General features: G+C 39.0%; 1 protein-coding gene across 3 annotated transcripts in view; it reads left to right on the top strand.

Annotated features, from left to right (window-relative positions):
• Positions 1-25,075, top strand: part of ap3b2 (adaptor related protein complex 3 subunit beta 2) — a 42,445-nt gene that overhangs the window by 2,999 nt on the left and 14,371 nt on the right. Inside the window, exons 1-17 of one of the 3 annotated variants that reach the window (XM_014995807.2) lie at positions 3,471-4,865; positions 11,575-11,650; positions 12,467-12,541; positions 12,797-12,892; positions 13,812-13,972; positions 14,126-14,192; positions 14,427-14,609; positions 15,496-15,693; positions 17,199-17,296; positions 21,281-21,335; positions 21,432-21,503; positions 21,587-21,649; positions 21,755-21,887; positions 22,808-22,917; positions 23,011-23,187; positions 23,410-23,596; positions 24,331-24,461. In XM_014995807.2, the coding sequence (XP_014851293.2) occupies positions 4,573-4,865; positions 11,575-11,650; positions 12,467-12,541; positions 12,797-12,892; positions 13,812-13,972; positions 14,126-14,192; positions 14,427-14,609; positions 15,496-15,693; positions 17,199-17,296; positions 21,281-21,335; positions 21,432-21,503; positions 21,587-21,649; positions 21,755-21,887; positions 22,808-22,917; positions 23,011-23,187; positions 23,410-23,596; positions 24,331-24,461 (2,175 nt within the window). In that variant the 5' untranslated portion in view covers positions 3,471-4,572. Of the gene's footprint in view, positions 1-3,470; positions 4,866-10,322; positions 10,596-11,574; positions 11,651-12,466; positions 12,542-12,796; positions 12,893-13,811; positions 13,973-14,125; positions 14,193-14,426; positions 14,610-15,495; positions 15,694-17,198; positions 17,297-21,280; positions 21,336-21,431; positions 21,504-21,586; positions 21,650-21,754; positions 21,888-22,807; positions 22,918-23,010; positions 23,188-23,409; positions 23,597-24,330; positions 24,462-25,075 lie in introns of those variants that run through there. The other 2 variants (XM_088006521.1, XM_014995813.2) reach the window with 2 other exon arrangements.

The raw sequence follows: 25,075 nt of genomic DNA, 5'->3' as shown, positions 1-25,075 counted from the left end.
TCGTCAACTAAAGGTGCAAGAAAAAGTATTTCCAGAAAACGAGAAGCATTCACCTTTTTTTATTTACAAACAAACAACACACTATCATTTCTTTTTAAGAGAGGCATTTTTAAGTTTTTGTTGTAGTTGTGACTCATAGACTTTTAGGACAAGGATTTGAAAATCCAATTCACCCATGTAATTTACTGGATTAAATGTTGAATTAGATGTCTAACTAAAAGCCTAATTACTTGTTGGACTATAACAAGCAAATGAAATGCTTCCTTCTATTTCCAGTTGCTTGGTTTTGCTTTTGTCCCTTTGTGGTAGTTTTGTTGTTGTTGTTGTTGTTTTTTGTTCCACTACATCTTCTATTTCTATCTTCTCTCCTGCATTTTCTGCAAACTCTCACATAGCTCAGTTCAAATCCCTCCTTATGTCTTTTTAGTCGTTTTCTGACCTAAAACTTAATTCAAACTTCAGATATTTTCGACACGTCTTCAAGTGCGCATTCTGTGCTATTTGTGTAATTCACCAGCAGAGGGAGCTCTTTGAGTGGACGCTGAAGTTTCTGGCTGTGATCCTTTATGTTTAGATTTTACTGACGCTGTCGATCAACATTTGTTAAACTGTGAGTCAATAGAAAAGTTTTCAAGCTTGGGTTCCAATCTAATTAATTCTTTCCAGTTTAGGTTGTCATTTTGAATGATGTTCTTGTAATTGTAGTTTTTTGTTGATAAAGGTGGTCGAAGCTTTTATTTTAAAACCCAGTGGTGAGAGCAGGTGGCTTGACCTTCAAATACTGAAAGTAGTAGATGACTTGGAAAATGGAGGAGTGCTCTTCCACTTGGCTTTTTTTATTGTTATAAGCCAGTTTGGTCCGTCTCTAGCTCTGGTCATAGTGTTAAAGGGCTGTTGAGTTGCTGTAAGATAGGTGAAAATCTCTAAAACCTCCAGAAAATGCACGTTTGTATGGAACCCCATTTTCGCCGTGAAAAAAAAGCCCAATAGGAAGTTATATTTATGAGTTTTGAAGTCTAAACTGTGAAATAAAGTCATAATTGTATAGAAATTCATAATTGTTAGATTCAGCACCGTGATTATAAAATGCTGGAGCTAGCCTCCTTACCTTATATCTCATAATTATCCTTTTTTTTTAGTTCATAGTCATGACTTTGAAAGTAGAAATTATGACTTTTATTTCAATAAATGTTATTTTAAAACTCATATTTATGACTTTCTGTTGGGCTTTTATTTTGTTCTATTATGGCAGAAATTGACTTCCATACAAACAAGAGTAGCCTAGAATAAAAATTATTATATTAACAGAAAAAAAAAAATTTGAGTTACTATCCAGTATATGCCCACTGAATGTGAAAAATCTATTTTTAATAGGAAATATTTACCATACTTTATATAAATGAGAATACTATGCTCAGCCTTTAAAATGTGCTTTTAGCATGTAAAAATAATAGATATTGTTTTGTTGAAAAACAATAATATCAACACCTTTATCTAGTGCTTTCTATTTATTACCTATCACTTTTTAATACTCTTCTACAAACAACAGGAAGTCTGAGAAATGTTTCTGTCAGAGATGAGGTGGATTTTTCCTGCCGCTAGAGTAACATTGAGAGTATCAATATGCAGACTGGCATCACTTCATTTCCAATCCCTAAGAGTCAAAAGCTGTTCACATGTTATAAAACTGGACATTATTGGAAAAACATGAGCTTATGACCATATTGGCTAATAAATAAACCCAGATTCTCCTCAGTTTCCTTTCTCTTCCGTTGTTTGGATCCTCTCTGTGCTTTCTGTGGGCTTTTGAATATCCCTCACTATTATCTGTGTCAGAGGAGAACATTTAGGGAATTTAATGCCTCTAACCATACATAATGTTGATATGCAGGGCAGCAAGGAAAAAAAAAATCAGAAGAGTACTTTTTTTGTCCATATGAAAAACTACATTAGAGAAAAGACGATGAGGCAAACCAAGCAATGTACCTAAATTTATAAGAACAAATGGGAAAAAAATGTATTATTTCAACATTGTTTCAAGACAGGATCTCTTAACCTAAAACTGTATTTGTGCTTAATTTACCGTTAGAAATAGTCAGTCTTTTGTCAACCAAAATGTGCTTAAAGGGGCAGTACAATGTATTTTCCAACCACATTGTGGGATTTCATGGCACAATTAACTAAAGTTACCTTCAGTTGTTGTAAAAATGCTACGTATATGTATATATCAACTATGACTTAAGAAAAATTAAACTTTGTAGTTTAAGGCCTTGAAATTGGGCTTCTGTCTCTTTAAGAAACTCCCGCTTTTTCTGAAACTCTGCCTTCGAGAAGTCATCACAAGATGGCTCCTCCATTAAAATTCCAAAATGAATATAAACATCCGACCCAAACTGTGCAAACCTCAATTTCAAGAATGACGGAAAAAGAAAAGTGGCATTAATAATCACTGATTTTAAACTTTTTCTGTTACGAAGCAAACTAAAAAAAAAAAAAAGGATGAAAGAGTTATCATCACAATCTTTGTTCAGAATGGGACGTGTTTGTTACTTAGTGCGAGTGTTTGGTTTCTGCTTGTTTTCACTTAAACAGAATTGGGTTTTTGTTATTGTTCTCAAGCAAACAGCTGCCAGCACAAACAGTGCAGCATGGCCATCAGAGGGATATTAATCCTCTCCTTGAACTCCTGAAGTACAGTGTGGCCAACAGGCGTGTCTCCACTGAGAACCCACCAGGAGATGGATATTAATTATCCAGCTTCTGGACATACTGCACTTTAATAATTCATGGAGTATGTGTCTTTGGAGAGAGCTTATCCCTCTTTCATATAGATTTGATACCACTGCGCTGCACCCAAAATAAAATAAAATAAAATACACTTTAAATAAACTTGATTAAAAAGGGATCTCAGTCAGAGCCGGCAGGCGAAACTACTGTTTTCAGATTCTTCTGGTGAAACTTTGCCATGCTCGCTTCTCGCTGTTCTGCTAGGATTAAATTTAAACTGAGAAAGAAGATTCTCAGTTTAAATTGAATCAAAATAAGGGTGAATTGAAGGGGTAAGAAAGTTCTGGTTTGTGTGTATCTGGGCCAACAAGCACAGGTCGATCAGAATGCATTAAAACACACAAATAATGCGATTTTACCTAACTTCAATGCATTTTAAAGGGATAATTTGATTAAAGCCACGCAAATAAAAGAAGAAAAATCGTCACCTTGTCATTTTATGCCAAAAATTATTTTGGTAACAAACAAAATTTCACTTTTGGCCAAAAAAAATATAGACTTAGGCTGTTATTTTAGGAAGGTGATGAAATACAACTCCAAAGAACTCTGATTGGTTGGTCAATGCCTTGTATGAAGTCATCAGCGGTACAGGGAAGCTTGCTTTTGGTGTTTTCAATTTCACTTTGATTAAATACCAATTTACAACAAAATAGCTGATTGAATTGGAAACCCGCGGCATGTGATTCTCACAGCAGTAGCTAAAGTGTGTTTGAGTGATTTTTAGTGAGAAGTCGGACTCGTGGCTTTAAAGCCCTGTGAGCCGGAGCTGTCAGTCTAATTTATTGTAAATGCAGCAGCAGCGGCAGCCGCTGGGTGCGTCTATTGTTCGGATCACGGGTTGAAGGGGGGGAAAAATTAACAAAATGTCAGCACATCCCAGCTGATCTGTTCACAGATGACAGAGCGAGCATATGCGAACTGAGCTTCAAGGCAGCTTTTTTATTTCTTTTTTTTTTTTTTGGTACGAGCTGAGAGGAAACGAGTGGGAGAGGGAGAGAAATAGAGCGACACCGTGTGTGTGAGAGAGAGATAGAGAGAGGGAGAGAGACGTTTTCATCACGACACTGCCAAGAAAGCTGAGTCATGTAAGCTGAGGTAAAAAAAATAAAATAAAAATCAGGGCCGTTCAGGATATATTTAAAAAAATGAATGAGATAGCAGAGGTTTATTAAAAAAAGGGGTAAATAACATTAGAAATATATATATATATATATATATATATATAAACCAGAACTGCTGCAAAGAGAGAAATACATGGTTTCTAACTGTGAAGAGGAGGGACATGGATGGCAGTCACCGGAGGAGGGGTGACAACGTGGCTAAGTGAACAAGAGAGATGATAGCATTACGGGAGACCTTGGTGCGTTGTGTGTGCACAGAGAGGCTGGTGCTGCAACAGGAACCACATGAGCAGGGAGGAGCCGCGCGAGGAGAGATAAAGCTCCACGCCCCTCCCTGCCGAGCCGAGCATCCATTTACAGAGCAGCTGATGTCTGCCGCTGCTGCTGCTGCTGCTCCTCCGAACAGAAGGGAATAATAAAAAAAAGAGGCACTGAGTTGCTGTTGAGCTCGAGTTGGACCAGTGAGCAGAGAAGAGTCGGACACATTCAGGACATTTTGGGAGGATCTTTCTTTTTTGTTTTCTTTTGTGCCAACTGGATGTGGCTGATCCCAGACGAACTGCCCAAGAAGGATCTTTGAGCAATTCCCAGTAAAAAGTACTGCAGCCTTTCTCTACAATTCTACAGGTTGAAATTCCCCTTTTATTAATTCTTTTTTTTAAAGATGACCACTATGCAAAGGTTGCTCCAGCTGCCTGTGAATGCTGTGAACATTGTGAAGACGGTGCAGAGTCAGGTCCAGGGCCAGGAGGAGGACAAGAGCCCCGTGTTGAGCCCCGACAGCGGGCAGCAGACTTGGTACAGTGCCCTGCAGCCGGATGAGCTGCGCCACCTCCGATCTGGGGGCATTGGGGGTGGCGGAGGAGGAGGTGGTGGAGGAGGTGGAGCAGACCAGGAGGAACGAGGCTCACAGGAGGATGGAGGTGGCGGTGGCAGCTTCCAAAGTCAGCCCCTGCGGTACGATAACTCACACCTGCTACTCCTCACCTCTTCAGGTCTATCAGTGCCTCATAGCCAAAGCAGACGACACTGAAAGTAACTCTATGACCGCTTGGTTCATATTCTACAAGGGTGTTTTTCTTCATTCAGTGATCTGTCAAAATCTTTGTTTTAACTTGTTTTGTATGACTGAAATCTGGTTAATCTTCTCACCCAGTTCCTCCAAAGCAGAGGTTCTTAAACTTTTTGTGACAAGTACCAAATCAGTAAATAGTAAAAGTTTCTAACCAGGTATCAGGGTTTACCAAAGCTAACAAGCTGGTGATGGTTACAATGTCACCAGCTCTAAAGTACTGTGTCAGTCCTTTCCTATAACTTAAAATGATCTGTTTTCCAGGCACATAGTGCCATTTAATAGCAGAGTCAAGTAACTATGCTATCAAACTGTTACCTTCAGTTATTTTAAAAATACTACATATATATAAAGATATCAAATATGACTTAAAAGAAATTTGACTTTGTAATTTAACGCTTTGAAATTAGGCCTATGTCTCTTTTTAACAGTGTTTCACTGTGTAGTAGCTCTTTAATAAGCTCAGCAGATGCTCAGTTCCACCAGGTGTTTGCTAATTGTTCCTGGCTAGTCTGAAGGAGTTGAGTGGGAGAGGGCTGCTCTGTAATGCGGAGTCTAATGTCTGTAACACTAACATCTGTATCGGCCAATATTGGTCATTTTATTAACATATCCGTATCGGTCCGATAAATAATGCTGGGTTTAAATATCAGCTGATATTTAGTTCCATCTTGCTGTCGTGTTTCTGGAGGAGAAGTGGAGGAAGGTAGTCTTGTGGTATTTGTTTGGTCATGTGATAGTCTGTGGAGTAGCTAACTGTTAGCTGGCTGCAGGAGCAGACAGCCAGACTAATATTAATATTATACCCATATTATACATATTATAATAATGTTAATATTAGCTTGAATGCAGAGTAAAATACAATTGGTGAAATTGAAATTTCCGATCTTACCAGTGGAAGGAAAATAATCAGAGATTTACTTATAGTCCATTTTCCATGTTGGACAGTCAAGTGTTTCTCATCATCCTCAACAAGAATCCAGAGTGGCTGCCTTATGTTTAAAACAAAGTGAAAACTGAACTTGTTTTTTTTTTTGATTAAATTCATAAAATGATAAAGAATATAGCTAACGTGCTAACAGTAGTTAGCTTGTCACTGAGCTCAGCAACTTAGGCAAACAGGAAACCACTAACACTTGTTTTGTCCATTTTCAATACATTGGGAGTTGTTAAAATACACAGTTTGTAGTTTATGCTGCTAATAGTAGTTAGCATAATTTTTGCTGAGTAATTATGATAATAATTAATAGGTTAATTTAACCTGTTTGAACTAGTTTAAATTGAATTTGATGCCCTCCAGGGATCCACTTTCTGAGATAAGCCAGTAGCCGTGCTTGTAGTTCACTGCTGCCAAATTCATTTTCTGCTGGGAGTTCTTCAGATGTTCTCTATGCCTTTAGTAGCTTCTTTTCCAAGCAAATATCAGTTTGCTCAAATAGATCCCTTTGACTCTTTATCAGAAAGATTAGCTTTGAATTTGTATGGGAATGGTTGTTCCAACTACCATTGAAGGCACCACACTTACAACCAGTGGCTCTTGTACCACAGTCTGAGAACGCTAAAAAATTCTTGCTTCAGCTCAAGTTGTTCTTAAGCTGAAATTCTTACAATTAAAGATAGCTTCTTTAAAAAAAAAAAGTCACAAAAACGCTGGATGCTGACACAAAGCAAAATTAACTACTCATCCATAGAAACCTAAAGAAAACAAAATCAAGGGAAAGAATCTATATTCAATTTGGAGGGTATAAAAAGCCTTTTCAACTGGCTGTTTTTGAAAAGCCAAGGCTGCTGCTCTTAATAAATCCAGCCTCAGACGTCTACACTGAAAAGCAGGGAATTTGTCCTCAGAATCACTGACGCCTCATTGTCAGTTTCGATTTCATAGCTACAACCTTCAGTCACTTGTTTCAAAATGTAATGAAATCAGAGCATCACTTTCGGAGCTGGCCTCTAGCTGTCACTCTCGTTCCTGCCCCTTCCGAAACGTACAAGAGTCGCAGCCCCTCAGTCGTTCACTTAAAGCCGATTCTAACGAATTCCCTTTCACATCGTCTCCTTTTCATGTCGCCGCTGTCGCTTCCCGGGAAGCAAGCCGACACCACGCCTGACGTCGCATCCTCGAGTGCTGCCTTGCCTTCATGGATACCGTCCAGCTGATCTCTTGGCTTCTTGTCCCGGGTAACCGGAGCGGCTGCGCGCTCCGTTGGGCCGCAGCAGGTTAAATAATTCACAGGTGTTGTAAATTCAGCTGTCGCTGGGCAGGGAGCAGCAATAAATAAATAAATAAATAAATAAATCTAGTGAAATTGGAGAAGTAGTGTCAGTCTTGACTTTCTGAAGAGATGGAAAACGTTTTGTAAAAAAAAAAGACAAAAGTTATACAGTATATTCCAGCATTCCCGACTGATAGCAAACATGCCTGCCGTCAGTCGTCTCTGTCAGGTTGTACTTTGCACGTTTGGCTTCCACTGCTGCTACAACTTTTCGATCTAAGCCAACGTAATTAAACATTTCCGAGCTTAATTTTAATTAGGCTTTTGTGGGCTTGTTTGCCACATGAATCCCTGTCACATTATTGATTAGGATGCTTTATCATCGCAAGCTCTAAAAGCAAATTAAGCCTTAGCCTTCTCTCCTGTTAACATCCTGGGATGCAAGAACATGAAAAGGATTTCCCGAATTTTCGGATTGACTCCTCGGTTTGGTATCTAACCCGTAATCAGGTTGCATTATGAGGCAGTTCTGTTCCTGGTTGAGATATTGATGTTTATGATCCTAATCAGCTGTCCGTGATGACTTTAATCATTTCCTGTTTATTTCTCTTCTAATAGCTTTTGTTGGGAGGTTCTAATCAGGACTTTTTTTTTCCTCCACCAGATACCGATTTGAGTAGTTTAAGAATAGAAATATATATACTTTGAAATCAATGCACTCAATTTGCTTGAGTTTCTGAGTTACACAATACTCAAATCAAACTCTTTATATACAGTTTTCAGTAAGCTCTTGTTTTGCTGCTGCCATTTTAATGCAGAAAACTTACGTTTTATGCTGCAAGCTAGCATCTTTACTTTCTGTTTGGATATGACTTATTGATGTCTCATTTCCCGACATATTTCAATGCAAATTTCCAGATGATTGTGGACAAAACATTTTAGCAACACATTTTGTAGCATATGGCTTTGAAAGTAATAACATGCATTAGCTAGTATTTCAGCTGCTCTCTTTCACATATAACCCTTTAAAGTTTAAATATCTAGGTAATCCCCTCATAACTTTTGTTGTTTTTCAGTGGATAAATGTTGATGATTCATTTTGTCTGCACATCCTTAAAAGGTCTTGAGTTCGTGTATCTAAAGTTAAGGCCCTGAAATGTCTTAAATTCATTTTAAAAAGTGTATTTTTAAGACCTGTGGTGAAATAGCTTTTAACTTTTATTGTGGCATTACTGTTTAATCTCGTATATATGTATTTTTTCCCTCGCTGTTGAGGCTACCGCTAACTACCAGCTAACAAAGCCTTGCTAGCTAGCTAACCTTTTTGTGTCTATCTTAGGATATGTAAAATGTCTTCCAGTTCCACCGTTAAATGTTCATAAGGTTTTTGAGAATGTGTTCTTATTATGCCATTACAGTACTTAAAAATGGTCTCAAAACAACAATTCTATCGTTTGTCGCAATAACTTATAGCCCAGTAGATTTTGTTAAAAGGCCTATTCAGGAACAAAGTCCTTCATTTTTAATGTCATGTGGTTTATTTAAGCTGAAAAACCAGGTGACCATGACTACTCTCTGCTTCTCGGTTTGTCTTTTTGTTTTTCCCTCTTCACTTCGCTTTAATTAATCGAGGCTTAGCAGTCAAACTATTCAGTCTTAACCTGATGCAGGCGGATATTTCTGTTCCACCAAAAAACTAGCGATGACGTTGTTTTGGTACGTCATTCTTTGCTTCTAGAAATACTCGTTCTTCAGCCGCAGGCGGCGAACCGTTCCAGAACCGGCTCAACAGAACAAATATCATTAGAATAGTTCTGGATGCCGAAGCCATGGGGAGAGGATCTGTGTTCCGCTAACCAGGATTAGATTCACCCATTTTCATGTCCTTTGAATGCTTTGGGGGAGCTAAATTTGTCATGTTATATTGAAAATGTTCTTTTTTTTTTTTTGGCATTTAACCACAGCCTCAGTTCAAGCCTCTCGTCTAAAAATACCCCTCACTGTTTATTATAATTTTTTTAATTTTTTTTTTTTTTAGGAGTTTTGATGGGTTTAGTGTTTGAAGTGCCTGACAGAAGGAACTACTATATATAATTATAACACTGTGATGCTGGGGACACGTTGAAGCAGCAGAGACTTAGCACTGGTTTGCACCTCCATCTCAGTGTAAAGTGGTGACGATCTGCAGCAGCCACGTCCTCACAGGTCTCTATCCACTGATGTCATGGGACTGAAACAGATGGGCTGTATTGAATAACCCATCGCTCCCCCTCCCAGCTCAGAAGTCAGACGAAATTCAAAGATCCTGGCTTCGGATTGATCATTTCGTCTGAATAGTTATTTCTATCAACACTCTAAAAAGAAGAGGAAGAAAGAAGAAGAGTTGTTAGAATGTGATGTCTTTCATCATTTTATGTCTATATTCCAGATTGACAACCTGCTTTATATAAGAAGGCTAAGGCACATTATTTTGATTTCTGTATGTACATTATTTTATATTTGACAAAGGTTACGTCCTCCGCCTGGATTAATAGCGCATAAAAAAATGATTTTTGTTTGTGTGTGTGTGTGTGTGTGTGTGTGTGGTGTTAGTGGGGTTTTTGATTGAGCACAAATATTTACATTCGTGTGAGGGAAAGCATGTGTTTTGATCCTCCATCTGGCACCTGCAGTATAACAGCGTGAGCAGCATGAATCAAAGCTTTCTCTGCAGGGAGGCAGGAAATCACTTAACCACATTTATTGCATCCTTCGTTACCTTGGAAGCCAATTGGGGTGGGGTGGACTCAACTAAACAGATCAAAGTTTTTTTTTCTGCTCAGTATAACCGTCTGCAAGTTTTCTGCTGTAAAAGTTTGAAACGTGTTAGTGCTTATTGGTTTGCGCTGCTTTATGAATGAAACAGTAAAGCAGATAAACCCTGTGACACCGTCAACGATTTGTGTTTTCCTTGTTCATGCTGTCAGCAAGCGGCGGCCTTTGTGTGACCGCTGTTTGTCTGTTTTCCGCCCAGCAGGTTTGGCAGAAGCCACCGGAGTTGTTTGTTGTAGCTCTTATGGCAGCAGGGCGGAGCAATCGCTCAGGGAAGAATCTGGCTTACGATGTTTTTGCGGGAGGGGGGCTGTTCTTGTCGTGCCTGACAGAAATAACAGATATGAATATGTGAGGGATGTTCAAATTAGGGATGCAAACAATTAACAGACTAATGGTTGTTTATATCTAATAAAATTAGTTTCAACTGATTAAATAAAGACCTTCTTTTAGTACTGTAGTTTGGCCCCCATCCAGCAGAGGGCGCCGCTGGTCATCCATACACGGAGCCAGCTGACACAGGAACAAAGAGGCCGGGGGCTTACGGAGAATGGGAAAGAGAAACGGTCCACACAGAGTCTGGCTAGGGAGGTAAAATGTACTTTAAGCGGCTTTGTTTAGAAATATAAACAGTCGACAAGCTCCAACCAAATGGTGGAGTAGTGTCGACTTGTCAACCAAAAATTACTGATGTGCTACAGGAAATAGGGCTGAAAAGTAGCAACATGATTAAAAAAAAAAAACATGGCGCGAACAAGTATGGTTGTTTTTAAGGACTGTTGCACTTCATGGACTAAAGTTTTAATCACCAACCACAGACGGTACTAATACTTTTTTAATATCGATAACAAAAAGTTAAAGTGGCAAGTGTTTTTTTACTCTTAACATGACAGATGAAATAATAATCTATCATCCATAGTAAGGAATTACTTATTTAAAACAAGCTTCAATTCTTGCTGAAAGGTTGTAAGTCAGGTTTGCCTTATTTCAAGTGTATACTTGGACAAGAAACTTGGCAAAAATACTCAGTAAGAATTGAATCCAATGCTCATCTTTATTACAGATATATGCTTATGTAAAATTCCTACTAACACTGTATGTGAAGTTTAAGCTTTAGATTTAATTTAGTTGTGTTGTAAATATAGCTATTTTTCCATTCTAATATGGGGGGAAAAGTAGGAATTAACTGTGGACATGGAACAGTTCATATCTGCTTTTGTTGCCAATAACCACATACTGGACAACTGGGCATCAGTCACCCTGACTATTTGTTTATCTGGATTGACACTGTATTAAAGCAAAGCGTTTTCTTCTACAAAACAATCAGGAGTCAACAAAAAGTCAACATTTTCCCAGGGATTATGCGGCTCTGCTATCGCCTGCTGCAGTATCACAGGTTTATGTAGTTTGCAAACCAAATTTCTCACTTCAAAGGGAAACCTTTCTAGGTCACACTGAGACACTGCGGAATATCCTGAGCTGTGAATACAGAGTTAAAAACGAACCTTAAAGTTGTGCATTTGCCGTAAAGCTATGCTGTGAGCTAATCCTGCATGTTTTCTCCTTTCAGGCATGACGACTTGAAGGAGATGCTGGACAGCAACAAAGACTCCCTGAAGCTGGAGGCAATGAAGCGGATTGTGGCTGTGAGTGGGATTAATGTTTACTTTGGGATTTTGCTGATCAGCAATTTTGGGTGTATGATGGAAAAGAAAAAAGTGCACTATCATTACTAGAGGTGGACGCAACGATCCAAAATATCACTAATGTATCAATACAACGTCGGTATCGGATCAATACTCGATACTTTAGCTTCAGATTCCCTCTTGAAATTTTTTATTTATTTTCGTATTGCAGTTCCTCAGTTCTACTTTAAAAAGGATTTTGTTTTGATCTGCTCTCAAATTCTTATTGTTTTGCACGTTATTTATTTATGTATTTATTTATTTTAAAAAATGCACGCAAATCATGCCAATATGTTCTCAACGTATTTTGCGGATACCTATAAACGTTATCCAAATTGTGCCCTAGGTTTGAATGAAATAATTCAAAGGAAAAACCAGAAAAATACTTTACGGTCAGAAGTTTGATGATATATCAAACTTAAAAAGAAAAAAGTGTCATGTCAGTGTCGGCACTGGTGGTTCCTGTATTTACTTGATATTGTATTGATATCAAAATATGCTGAATCACTCACCACTAACCCTTTCCATTGCTTTGACTGGCAATATTCTCAGTCTGTTGGAGCAGTAAGACAGCGGTAGTGCGTCATGATGTAACTACGATGTTCACAGATCCAAACTGTGCTGTCAGCTGTTTATTATTCATGATCTGTGTCAGTTTCCTCAATCTGAAATGCCACACCCATCTGTTCACTCATCACCACTGCAGGAAGATGAAAGTACGTCAGCAAGCATCAACAGAGAAATTCAATTCCTTTCAAATTCTTGTTTTCTCTCCAGATGATCGCCCGCGGTAAAAATGCATCAGACCTCTTCCCAGCTGTGGTGAAAAACGTGGCGTGTAAAAACATTGAGGTAGGTTGTGCTTTTGAGTCGTTTGGCCTCTGTTTCCTTTAGTTTGTGTTGTTGCTGCACATGGAAAAAGAGGCTTCTTGTATCTCGTTTTTTCATCTTTCATTTTCCAGGCTTGCGAGTTTCTGCTTCTCCCGTCATCATGTTTTAGAAAGTCTCCCGGTGCTTTGATTTTTATCTCAGTGGAATCAGTTTGCGTCTTTCCTTTCCAAGTTTGCCTGAACGGTTTGCCTCCATCTTCCTTTCTGCTGATTCCAGGTGAAGAAGCTGGTTTATGTTTACTTGGTGCGTTACGCCGAGGAGCAGCAAGACCTCGCCCTGCTCTCAATTTCTACCTTCCAGCGCGGCTTAAAGGTACATTTGACCTTTCTGTCATGTTGACAGGATGCTGTGAGTGTGAACTAGCCACATACATCATTTAGCAATGTTTTGCTTTAAAGGTAGTAAAAAACTTTAGTCAAATTTACATGCGTTATCAAAGATCCCTTCAAAGTTTATTGTGTAAAAACACCAACCGGACCAACAATCCCATAATAAACCTTCAAGAGATTCCACACAGATTGCCTCAAATGCATTGTCCTTTCTTCCCTACGTGTTTCCAGTTTGTAGCTTTTGAGTAATTGGATCAACCAAACTAGTTTTTGTTGTTGTTTGTGGTGTTTTCCCATCCTCAACATTTTTTGTAGCTGAAATGTGTAAACAAAAGCATTAAAAGTGGGATAAGTACTTGGATATATGAGAGCAATGAAAGGTTGAGCCAATGTAATGCTTTTTAAAACCTAATTTAGCACAGCGAGAACGGTGTGGGTGTTAATGTGGAGCCTTGATGTTCCCCCTGACTAATTGGGGAAACAGTTGAGAAGTAGTTCCTTTGTCATGATTTTTCCCTGATCCTGTCCTTGTTCTGGATCCAAATTGAACAATACTCATCGTTTTTAAAGGGCACCTATAATGCAGAATTTAATTTTTTCATCTTTTTTGTGCCAATTTACGTCTCAACTGCTTCTAAAAACAGTCGAAGTCCAAGTGCTTAAAAAGAACCAAAAAAAAGACACCGAGCCAATTTATGGCAATAAGTTTATCATTTTTGGTGTCTAGAAAACGAGCCACTTGCAAAACTTGCTGAGTGTTGACTGCGCCGTTACCTAGCAACCCTTCAATTAACATTGAAGGGTGGTTAGCACCTTTAACACTTGAACGATGTTCAATAAATTCCTGAGCTCATGAATATTACTATTTTAATTGAATTGATGTTGCTGTTTTTAAATGACAGGATCCCAATCAGCTCATCAGAGCCAGCGCCCTGCGAGTCCTGTCCAGCATACGAGTTACAATCATCGTCCCCATCATGATGCTGGCCATCAAAGAAGCTGCTTCAGACATGTCTCCATACGTCAGGAAGACCGCTGCCCACGCCATCCCCAAACTCTACAGGTACGTCTGCAGCTGCAGCCCGGAGAAATAATCATCAATCAAACCCCGTCAGCGTGAAAACACAGAAATCCATTTGTGGTTTTTACACTTCAGCCAGATTCGGTCGATAGGGGAAGCTTCTCACTAACCATTATTTTTTTTCTCTCGTTTTAGTTTGGATCCTGAACAAAAAGACCAGCTGATAGAAGTCATAGAGAAACTCCTTGCAGACAAAACCACGGTAAGTTTTTGGTTTTTTTACCTTGTTTATTTAGTTTTACATTTTTGCTCAACTCCTACCAATAGATGGAAATAAAGAAGAAGAAAAAAAAAAACCCACCTGCGCTTCCCGTTTTAGCAAATTCAAGCAAAACATCTGATCATAGATTCTACCTGTACGACTTTCTAGTCGGTCAGTGTTTAGGAATGTAATCGTAACGCAGCCAGCTGGTGCCTGACTTGAAATGTGCTGCAGCTGGTGGCAGGAAGCGTCGTCATGGCGTTCGAAGAGGTGTGTCCGGAGCGCATCGACCTGATCCACAAGAACTACAGGAAGCTGTGCAACCTGCTTATCGACGTGGAGGAGTGGGGCCAGGTGGTCATCATCAACATGTTGACCCGCTACGCCAGGACCCAGTTTCTCAACCCAAACATCAACGTGAGTAATAAAACACACCTGTAAGGAGTTTTTAACAACATTTTCACTTCTTGTTGATTCTTTTTTAGTTTGTGACTTAAAGAAAATCCACATTTTACCAATTTTTAGTTACTTCTATTAATCAGTTCTCTAAGCTTATGTTATTTGGTCCTAATACGATCAATTAAAAGCTGAAAAATTACTAAAATGTTTTTATTTTAGTTTGCTGGACTGAGAGAAATGTTCTATTGGTTATTCTGACGATTAATCGCATTATTACAAATTGGCACTTTTTGCATCTACAATCCCTTGATAAACTTTTTTCTTCCTTTCCTATGCAGTCTGCTTTAGTATCATAAAAATATTAAAGATAAAAGAAAATAGAACATAGTTTTAAAAGATAAAATAAGATAAAAATGTTGTCCAAACAAACCTGGCTCTAAATAAAATAATAATAATTGCCCCTTGGTTACATAATGCTATCTCATTAGCATTAATGAGATAATCATTAGCATTATCTCATTAATGATAATGAGATAATGCTAAACTATGTAACTTCACTATGTAACTATGAAGTTACAAAGTCATATCTCAGGCTAAAAAATTAATTACCTGACATTGAAATGCTTGATTGTTGGCACCAAAGCAGTGCAACAACTATTTGGTAGGTTTTGGATCTTTTTTTTTTCCCCCTTAATAAATAATTTTGAAAATGTCATTTTGTGTTTTGTGTGTGTGTGTGTGCGCGCGCGTGTGTGTGTGTGTGTGTGTGTGTGTGTGTAAAACAAAAGAACAAAAAAAAAATCTAAAGAAATCAGTCAGGAAATTAGTTGTTTCCTGTTATTTTACAAAACTTAGTTCATCATTTTTGACGGTTGACCACAAGCGCACTCCTCACTGACTGCAGGAGTCTCTGCTGGAGGAGGGAGGAGGAGCAGATAAAACCTTCTACGGCTCGGATGAAGACGAGGATGAGGACGAGGAAGAGAAGGAGAAGAAAGCAGAGGCCGCCGCCATGGCCAAGAGGAAGCCCTACGTGATGGACCCCGACCACCGGCTGCTGCTGAGGAACACCAAGCCGCTGCTGCAGAGCCGGAACGCAGCCGTGAGAGCGCCACACACACTGCACACACACTGCACACACGCACACACACACACACACACACACACACACACACACACACACACACAGCGAACACGCTGCACACACTCTGCGAACACACTGCAAACACACTACACACACACTGCGAACACACTGTGAACACGCTACACGTTAGCATAAAGCAGGCCAGGCCTTCAGCATCGCTCTGGAGTTACGGTACAAACCACAAAGGTCCGCTAGTTGCAGTGTGTAGCTTTCATGAACAGTACAGTTTTTACATATTTGTTAAAACTGTCTTTTGTCGTTGCAGTATAATATGAGATAATCTGTGAAAAACAATGTAGCTTCTTTGCCTCCTCTTTGTCAATTAACCTTGGGTATATGCTGCTCACTCCTATGCTAGGCTACAGCTAGTTTAGCAGAGCCTGCGGTGAATGATAAGACTGGTTAGCATGGCCACTGATGAAGGCAGTTGTTCAGATTTCCTGTATGGTGAACTGTTTCTTTCCCGTTATCGCATTGAGCAGCGTATACACGGGGATGATTGACAGCGCTAAAGCCTTCCTCTGTGCTCTGATTGGTTGTTTCTGTCTAGTAACGCTGCGTTTCTTCAAATGACGGTAGGAGCACGATTTTATTCACAGATAAGCTGTCTCGTGTTTACCGTTACGACATGGTGACAATTTTTACAAATATGTGGAAAACATATTTTTTATAAAAGTTACATACTGCAGATTTACAGTCATGTTGTCAATAATTCACCACAAAAGCATTTTTAAGGTCTTTGAGGAGGTCACTCAATCTGAGATGATTTTTACTCGAAGATGGACGGACCATGATGAACATGTTTTAATCTTTTTTTTCTCCAGCTCTTTGTAATTGTTATTCTTTCAGTTCCCACATCTTTGCTGTACTGCACTGCTTCCAGCTACAGGAGGCACAATGTATTGTAAGTGCCTCCCAGCTGCTAATGGCTAATGATGTCAGGGATTAGCTCATTGACATCCAACTCGCAGAGATTTAATTCACAAGCAGACTTCCAGAATTACACACTTTGCAAAGTCTTGACACACACTGTTGTTGCATATGCAGCTTACCACCGCAGTAATGGAGCTTTAAATTGTTTCCAACTCATTTGTTGACTGTATTGTGTTGAAGCACCACATGAAAACAAACGGCGGCTTTTTTAATAAATGCACTGTCAGATTATTTGTTCCCCTCTTTAGCCTGAGCGCAGTAAACGGAGAACAGAACAGTATTTGTCTCTTTTATGCTTGTTTAACACATCGGCTTTGTGAACACAAACACATTCCACATCTGCGCTGCAGCAAAATGCTGTAAATAAAAAAAAATAAAATAACTGTGATGGATTGTAATTGCACAGAAGGAAATTAACCGGCTGACAATTGGCAGAGGCAAATTATTGTAAAAGGGTTGTTATAGTCCACTGAAGCTTTAAATTTTAATTTTATTTTATTTTTTTACTAAGACAAATGTGCAAATTCCAGGTGGTGATGGCTGTGGCCCAGTTGTATTTCCACCTGGCCCCCAAAGCAGAAGTCGGCGTGATTGCCAAAGCGTTGGTCCGCCTGCTGAGGAGCCACAGGTGAGCTTCCTGCGTTTCTCCTTTCAAAATGTTCTAGAAGTAATCAAGCTGGTCGATTAATATCGCTTCTTTAACTAAATAAACATCATCGTTCAAAACTATTCCCACTCTCCAACTTTTTCACGTTGAAACCAAGAGTTGTTATGTATTTTATTGGAAACAATGCAAAGTAGTCCTAATTAAGTGAAAGGAAATAAAGTAAATGTTCAGCAAGTTTGTTTTGTAAAACCACATTGTTTGCAAATTGCAGCTGCAACATTTCTGGGGCGTGTCTCCACCAGATAAAGATTCAAAGTTTTGCCCTTTTGTTGTAAAGTCGTATTCGGTGAAGAGCGTCTGCGAACTTTGAATGGGCCGTTTTACCAGGTGAATATCTGATCTAAACCAGCGGTGTCCCAGCATTTCTGCCACTCGGGCAAAATGACAAAACCCGAAGCCCTCGAGCGCCATAAAAATAGGATTATTTTCTTTTAATAGAAATAGAAAAATCATTTTATAGGGTTTTCTGTTAATTTATTTATTTATTTTTTTATCCGCTTACCAGGAACTGATTACGCAATATTTTAACAAAATGAAAAAAGTATTTACACCCAGGGATGTGCACAGATAGATGCTAAGACGTTCAAAAGCTTCTCCCCCTTTTCATCTTCTTTTCATCATTTTTATTTTTTAAATTGTTTTACTTTGTTTGTATTTCTGGATTTAAAAGCCCCACAACATGGCCATATTCTGCTATATGTGATTCTGCTTTTGCCAGTTTGTTAAAGAAACCAACCTGTAGAATGTTGGACAATATTAAACATCTGCATCAGACCTCATATGGCTATTTATTTGAAATATTTATTATAGACACCATGTTTAATCTGTACCAGTAATAAATCTCACACTACTACAGGCAGCTGGTGTTGTGTTTAATGGTTAGCTGGAGTTTATTTAGGTATATCTGAGTAAAAGGGGCTGAATGCAACAGGTCCCTTGTTCTTTTTCAAAATGCTGATGGAGAGTATTGTATACCGTTTATTTTATTTCGCCAAATTTAAAAACATTTAAGGTGTACGAATGCTTTTGCAAGTCACTGTATATATATATAAAAACAAAACGACTCGTGGAGAACACAATGAAAGTCTCAATGAGGGAAAGTAAAGCTTTAATAACGCCCCAAAACCCTGTGACGCTGTAAACAACAGCAAAAGGACAAAGCGAGGGAGGAAGAATAAATCTGTTAGGCCCTGAAGCAGAAAGCGGATATTAAACAAGGGGGCTCGGTGAAGCTGAAGTAAACACGAAAGCATAAACCATACAGAGAGATGACAGCGCAGCACCTCTGGGCTGCACGTCCTGCAGCCTGTCGAGCCTCTTATTAAACAAGTGGCTCTGCTCTGGGTTTAATGGAATCATCATTCAGCAGGATTCAAACTGCAGCATCTCTCCGTGTGTCAGAAAATCACTGAACTGGGCAATGTGTTTTATTAAGCTCCATCTGGAGGAGCGTGGTGTGCCTCAGGTTTCATTGCAACTTGTAGATCTCCCTTAAGGGATTAAATAAAGGGCCCTAACAGAAAAGCTGCAAAAGTTCATATTTAAAGTTCAATGATGGACTGGATATTGTAAATGTTTCATTTTTCTTTATGGTGCTATGGTCTTTTTTTCTTTTTGCCCTTGATAAAGACAGATTTTATACAGCGTCAGACTCATTTTCATTTTGGGCCAAATAAAAAAATCTGAATGTACTTAAAGGGCCGGTTGTTCCAGAATGTATTCATGAAACCCTTTAAATTGTTTAAACATCACTACATCTGTTTGTTTCAGCATTCAGTAAGCGTTTCTTAAAATTAAATAATATTGAACATCTTTTCACACCGATTCTGTGTCCAGGATTTTGTATCACAGATTTTGTGGTGCTAATTTAGAAATATTTGTAAGGATTTTTTTTTTACAATTCTTCCGCTAATGTATGAAGTTAAATGTGACTTTTTATTAATCTTTGCATCGATCACGGACTACAGCTTGACATTAAGTCAGGCTGAGGCAGCAGTCACTTATTTATGGCCAATTTTGAGAAACAAATTTCAGTAAAATCTGAAAAAAAATGTGGGGATTTATTGTTTTTGTGTGAATTTTGCAGATTTGTGAAAAATTGGAAGGACTTATTGATGCAGTTTAGATCCGGAGGGCCACATAAACAGCTTCTGCAGGCCAGATTTGGCCCCCAGGCCTTGAGTTTGACACACGTACAATACAGAGTCCCAGTCCAATATTTCAGCAAATGCAGATGCTTTAAAACTCTGAGATTTTAAAGTACATCTGATATCTGAAGTTCCTACTGGTGCAGCCTTGTTGCTATAGATATATCTGACACGACGCTTACAGCTACAGTCTTCACAAAAAGCTCAAATCTTGACAATTGTGAGCTTTTTGCTATAATGGTATGCTAACATTAGCTTGTTTTCTCTTTGTTTTGATAAGACTTATTGATATTCAGAGTAGAAACATATTTTAAGTGCATTTCCAGTGAAGTGCATGTGGACTAAATTTGCAAGAAAAAAAGGTTTGTATCGTGCTTGACAGACTTTCCTAGAAAGTCCGGTTTGTTTGGGTCGGTGTGAACGCACAAATCTCAGACAGACTTGTGCTGAAAGTAATAAAATTTAACGGCGAGTGTTTCACAGTTCTGTCCGGGGAAATTAGGCAAACAGAAAGTGAGACTCATTGTAAAAGGCGAAAAATGTGAAACCCAGATTTGATCAATGAACTAAGTGTGTGTGGGCGGGGCGCGGGGTTACACCAACTGTATCCAGTAAAGGTTAAATGCGATTTTACTGGTGCAATAAAAATTGACTTTCAGAGCCTCCATACGCAGACTAATGTATTTAATATTTCCTCTGTGCGTGTAATTAGGAGAGATGTTTGATTTACCTGACGACATGCAGCACATGCTGCTTCAAGCAAGACTACCTCATGGGTTCAGCATGACACATGATGTAGCTGAGACTAATCAAACAGGTTATATGGTTACACAGCACCTACAGTGTTTACAGTAGCATTATTTGATTAACCTAACAAATAGTGTTAGGTTAATCAAATAACCTTGGTGAGAAACAAAGCAGCTTTGATACACTCCGATATTCTGCCAACTACTTTCTAGTTAATATAGACATGGGAGAAGAAAACTATGCACTTTATTGTTTTTATTAAAAGTTTTGTCATCCTATCCTATTATCACTAAGACTGTGAAATAATAAGGCAGATTAGTTTGTGAAATATATTGAAAACATAAAAGAGAAACAATAAAAGTTTGAGCGTTTAATCATTTAAATAGAGAGTTCCCCAGTATTTTTTACAGTGGCAGATTATTTTTTTATGTAAAAGGATTGAATGATGTAAATGAACTGACAGATGAACTGAACAGAGTCTCTCATTCTGTTCACACTTATCAAGTCAACATGAATTAACGGTTAAAATAAGAAGAGGCTAAATATATGGGGTTCTTTGATTTTTAAATGTATATTAAATGTTTCTTGCCTCTCCAGTAGTTGGTGCCCTGTGCAACATCAGAGACCAAACAATTGCTAAAGAGCTATAGACTAACACAGAAATGTTTAATCCTAATTTGATCAAAGTTTTTCTATATTCTGAACTGTGTTGCATTTCCTACATACACACCTCACAAAAAATGTTCAGATATTGACATTTTATGATTTTATGTTGATTTCTAATTTGTTAGCAATGCTAACTAATAGCAGTTAGCTAATAACTGCTAAGTGCTAAGTTAGGTTTCTCTCTAACTGATTGGCTAAGTAATCCATAGCTAATCCAAACATTAGCAATGCTAATAGGCTAAGTAGCATTGCTAATGTTTATTAGCTGTGGATGTCCAGTGTGGTAACTTCAGTGTTTTAGTCCAAAAAGTCACTTTAAAGTAATTCAACTTTGTCATTTGAAAGACCTCCATCAGTTCCTTCCCTCTCTCTTCTGTTCCATCAGTGAGGTCCAGTACGTCGTTCTTCAGAATGTGGCCACCATGACCATTAAAAGGCGGGTGAGTTACACTTGTTGGACTACACTTAGCCTGTTTGTTTTGCATTTTAAATTCAAAGATTTATGTGGGGTACTTTTTGGTGTGTGTGTATTGCAGGGCATGTTCGAACCGTACCTGAAGAGTTTCTACATCCGCTCCACGGACCCAACCCAGATTAAAATCCTTAAGGTTTCTCTCTGTTCTGTTCTGTCCAACCCGCTAAACCCAGAAGGCTTGTTAGAACTTCGCCGACATGTTGTTGTTTTTCACAGCTGGAGGTTCTCACCAATCTGGCCAATGAGACAAACATTTCCACTATTCTCAGGGAGTTTCAGGTAACGTCGAATTAAATGTACTTTATAATAATTCCTCGGTTTTGTCGACCTACACTGTGATGCAGAGATACAACAATAATGAACGTGTTTGTGTGTTTCCGACAGACATACATTAAAAGCATGGATAAAGATTTCGTGGCTGCAACAATTCAGGCTATCGGCCGCTGCGCTACGAACATCGGTGAAGTGAGAGACACGTGTTTGAACGGCCTGGTGCAGCTGCTGTCCAACCGAGATGGTAAGAGTAGAGAGAGCCTTAAAATTGGTAAATATTCTGTAGTAAACGAGATAGTTGCATGAAATAATATTTTATTTTAATCAGCTCTATTTATTTGTAAATGTATTACTATGAAATATGTATATTTCAAAATGGTGCTCAAATTGCAATGAATGTTAGTTAATTATTTAAATAACATGCATCAGGCTTTGCATGCCTGCAACAAAGTGTATCTGGTGTAGGGTTGAAACGATTAATTGATTATTCAATTTTGTGATCGATTAGTCGCTAACTGGACTTAAAGAACAGACGATTTGCTGAAGAAACAACATATTCAGATCTGTAATTAATCTAAAACTGTACAATATATATTTACATTTTGAATTCAAAATAAAAACATCTGTCTGTAAATATTTTTGGCATAGCTTTAGCTTCATCTGGCTCAGATTTACTAAAGTAATGCTATATGTTATCGCATTTTAATTAAAAAAAAGTATTTTCTGAATTAAAAAAGTAATTAAAGGGTTTTGCTTATTTTAATCTTTTAATGTATTTAAAATATTGAATAAAAAGGCTAAAGTGGTCAAATGAAAAACATGAAGAACATACCCATTTTTTAAAATCAGATTATTACATTTTTAATTAAATAATCCTTGTTTGCTGCCCTAATCTGCTGACAGTGGTTGCTTGAAGCAACCTAAAAAATTCACAGGTAAAGACAGTAAGGTGGTCAAGTCAGTTGTTGCTTTTGTTATTGAATTGATTTTTTTCAACTCAGAATTGAATAGTCACATTTATAGCGAGTTATTGCACCACGTTTTTTTTTTTTTCCCCTCAGTTTGCACATCCCTGACATGAATGCCAAGTTTCTACAGACGTGGGTCTGAACTGTAACACTCTGTACTTTCACTGACTGATGCAAACGTTTGACTCGTCTACAGAGCTGGTGGTGGCCGAGTCGGTGGTCGTCATCAAGAAGCTGCTCCAGATGCAGCCGGAGAAGCACAGTGACATCATCAAGCACATGGCGAAACTAACAGACAACATCCAGGTTACGATTTCGCCTCCTCTCCGTTAGCATGGCCAGAGGTTCTGCAGACAACACAAATAGAGGTAGGTCTCACAGTTTGGCGTGCTCCCACAGGTCCCGATGGCACGAGCCAGTATCCTGTGGCTGATTGGAGAATACTGCGAGCACGTGCCAAAGATCGCTCCTGACGTCTTGAGGAAGATGGCCAAGTCGTTCACCAATGAGGAAGACATCGTCAAGTTGCAGATCCTAAATCTGGCCGCGAAGCTTTACCTCACCAATTCCAAGCAGGTACCCAGCTGAAGGTTTTCTCTAACAACATACCGTCTAAGTCCTCTACATATGTGAGGCTAGAATTACTCCGAATTTATCCAGGTTTCAGTAATAGTATGGAAAGCTACAGAAAAGTTCTGGTATGCAAAGAGAAAACAGAATGTGGAAAAATGTTGGCCTTTCCGTGTCAGGGGATTCCAGGGTCAGCTGTCCTCGTCCTCTGTGTCCTCTTTCCTACAGACTAAATTGCTGACGCAGTACGTTCTCAACTTGGCCAAGTACGACCAGAACTACGACATCCGCGATCGGGCCCGCTTTATTCGGCAGCTCATTGTTCCCACAGAGAAGAGCGGAGCCCTCAGCAAGTACGCCAAGAAGCTCTTCCTGGCTCTGAAACCTGCACCCGTCCTGGAGTCTCCGTTTAAAGGTACGGCAGGAAGAACGACCTGCATTCAGACAGTTGTAGCTTTGATGTTTCTCTGAGCTGAATTATTTTTCCAAATACAGTATTTATTTTGTGTTTGTTATATCTAAAGCTCTTTAAGAATGTTGAATGGCTTTAATCTTAACAAAACCCACTGATTCCACAAATGGAAAAAATAAAACTGAACAATTCAGACAGTCAAAAGCAGATTTAGTTGATATGCGAACATAATCAGATCTTAATTGCAGCAGACAACTCATTAGCATCGCAGATAGATCTACGCACTATTAGGGTTTCATTTAGAGACAGTTGGTTGGATTAACTCGATTAATTGTGATCTCATTCAAAGAGTTTAATTATTTGTTTGTTTGCATATTTTAATATATTTCTAAGATTGTTAGAAAGGCTTAAACAGTTAAATGAACATTTTTATTTGATTAATCATCAGAATAATCAATAATAATTTATTTGAATTTGAATAATTTATTACCAATATACTCTTTAGTTGCAGCTGTAATTTTACTACAAAAATAAAATCCATAAATCTCTTTTAAAGTTCCTTTTGACTCAGGACTTGACTGTCATAATGTCCAAACCGCTGCGTTGAACTAGTTTTTAAACTACTGACTCCACGTTGTAAACCTGAAACACCGAAACAGGATTTTAAGCTCGATCATGTCAGATTTCTCAGATTGCAGATTTCTTTCCCCTGTACTTGCTGCTTTGTGTTTGTGCAGACAGAGACCACTTCCAGCTGGGTTCGCTTTCCCACCTGCTGAATGCCAAGGCTGGGGGCTACCAGGAGCTGCCCGACTGGCCCGAAAGCGCCCCCGACGCCTCCGTGCGCAACGTGGAGGTGAAGGAGTCTGTGCGTGCAGTGGGAACAGTAACATACAGAGACACCGGGGGACCCCATGGGGGCCCCGGCAGACGGAGGGGAGCGAGGGCTGCTCCTTCGCCAGAGCAGTGCCTCAGAGGGGCTGAACTCCAGAGCTTCCCATCCAAAATAATCTCACCTCCAATATATCATGGATTCTTCATCCATCCATTTACAGCCCGTTGCCATTAACACACATCCTTCTGGTCGCCGTCGACTACCCTGATGGATGTTACTTAACGGCTTTCCCTCCATTGAGGAGAACGAGTCACAAAGAAAAGAGGATTCTTTTCTTGTTGATGAGAGAAAGTTGTTGCAATGAAATTTAATATTCAGACGCATCTGGGAAACAGTCCGTGGTAGCAAGCTCCTCTCATCCTCTCAGCTGCACTCGCTTCTGCCGGGCAGCAGCTCCTCGGCCCGTCCACACATCGTTTCTCACAGCTGTTTGAACCACATTGTGACACGGAGGGGGAGCAGGCTTTGGTTCTGAACTGAGACCAATGGCATTGTTCTGATTCACATGTTCATTTTTTTTAATGGTGCAGGCTTTTTTACGCCTATGCTCTCCATATTACTAGTTTCTCTGGTGCTTTCTCTCGCCT

The sequence above is a fragment of the Poecilia mexicana genome, unplaced genomic scaffold, assembly GCF_051168715.1.
Source record: "Poecilia mexicana isolate PSO_F unplaced genomic scaffold, ASM5116871v1 scaffold_6, whole genome shotgun sequence".
In the NCBI taxonomy this organism is placed as follows: Eukaryota; Metazoa; Chordata; class Actinopteri; order Cyprinodontiformes; family Poeciliidae; genus Poecilia; species Poecilia mexicana.
This window is presented reverse-complemented; position numbering and strand designations above follow the sequence as displayed.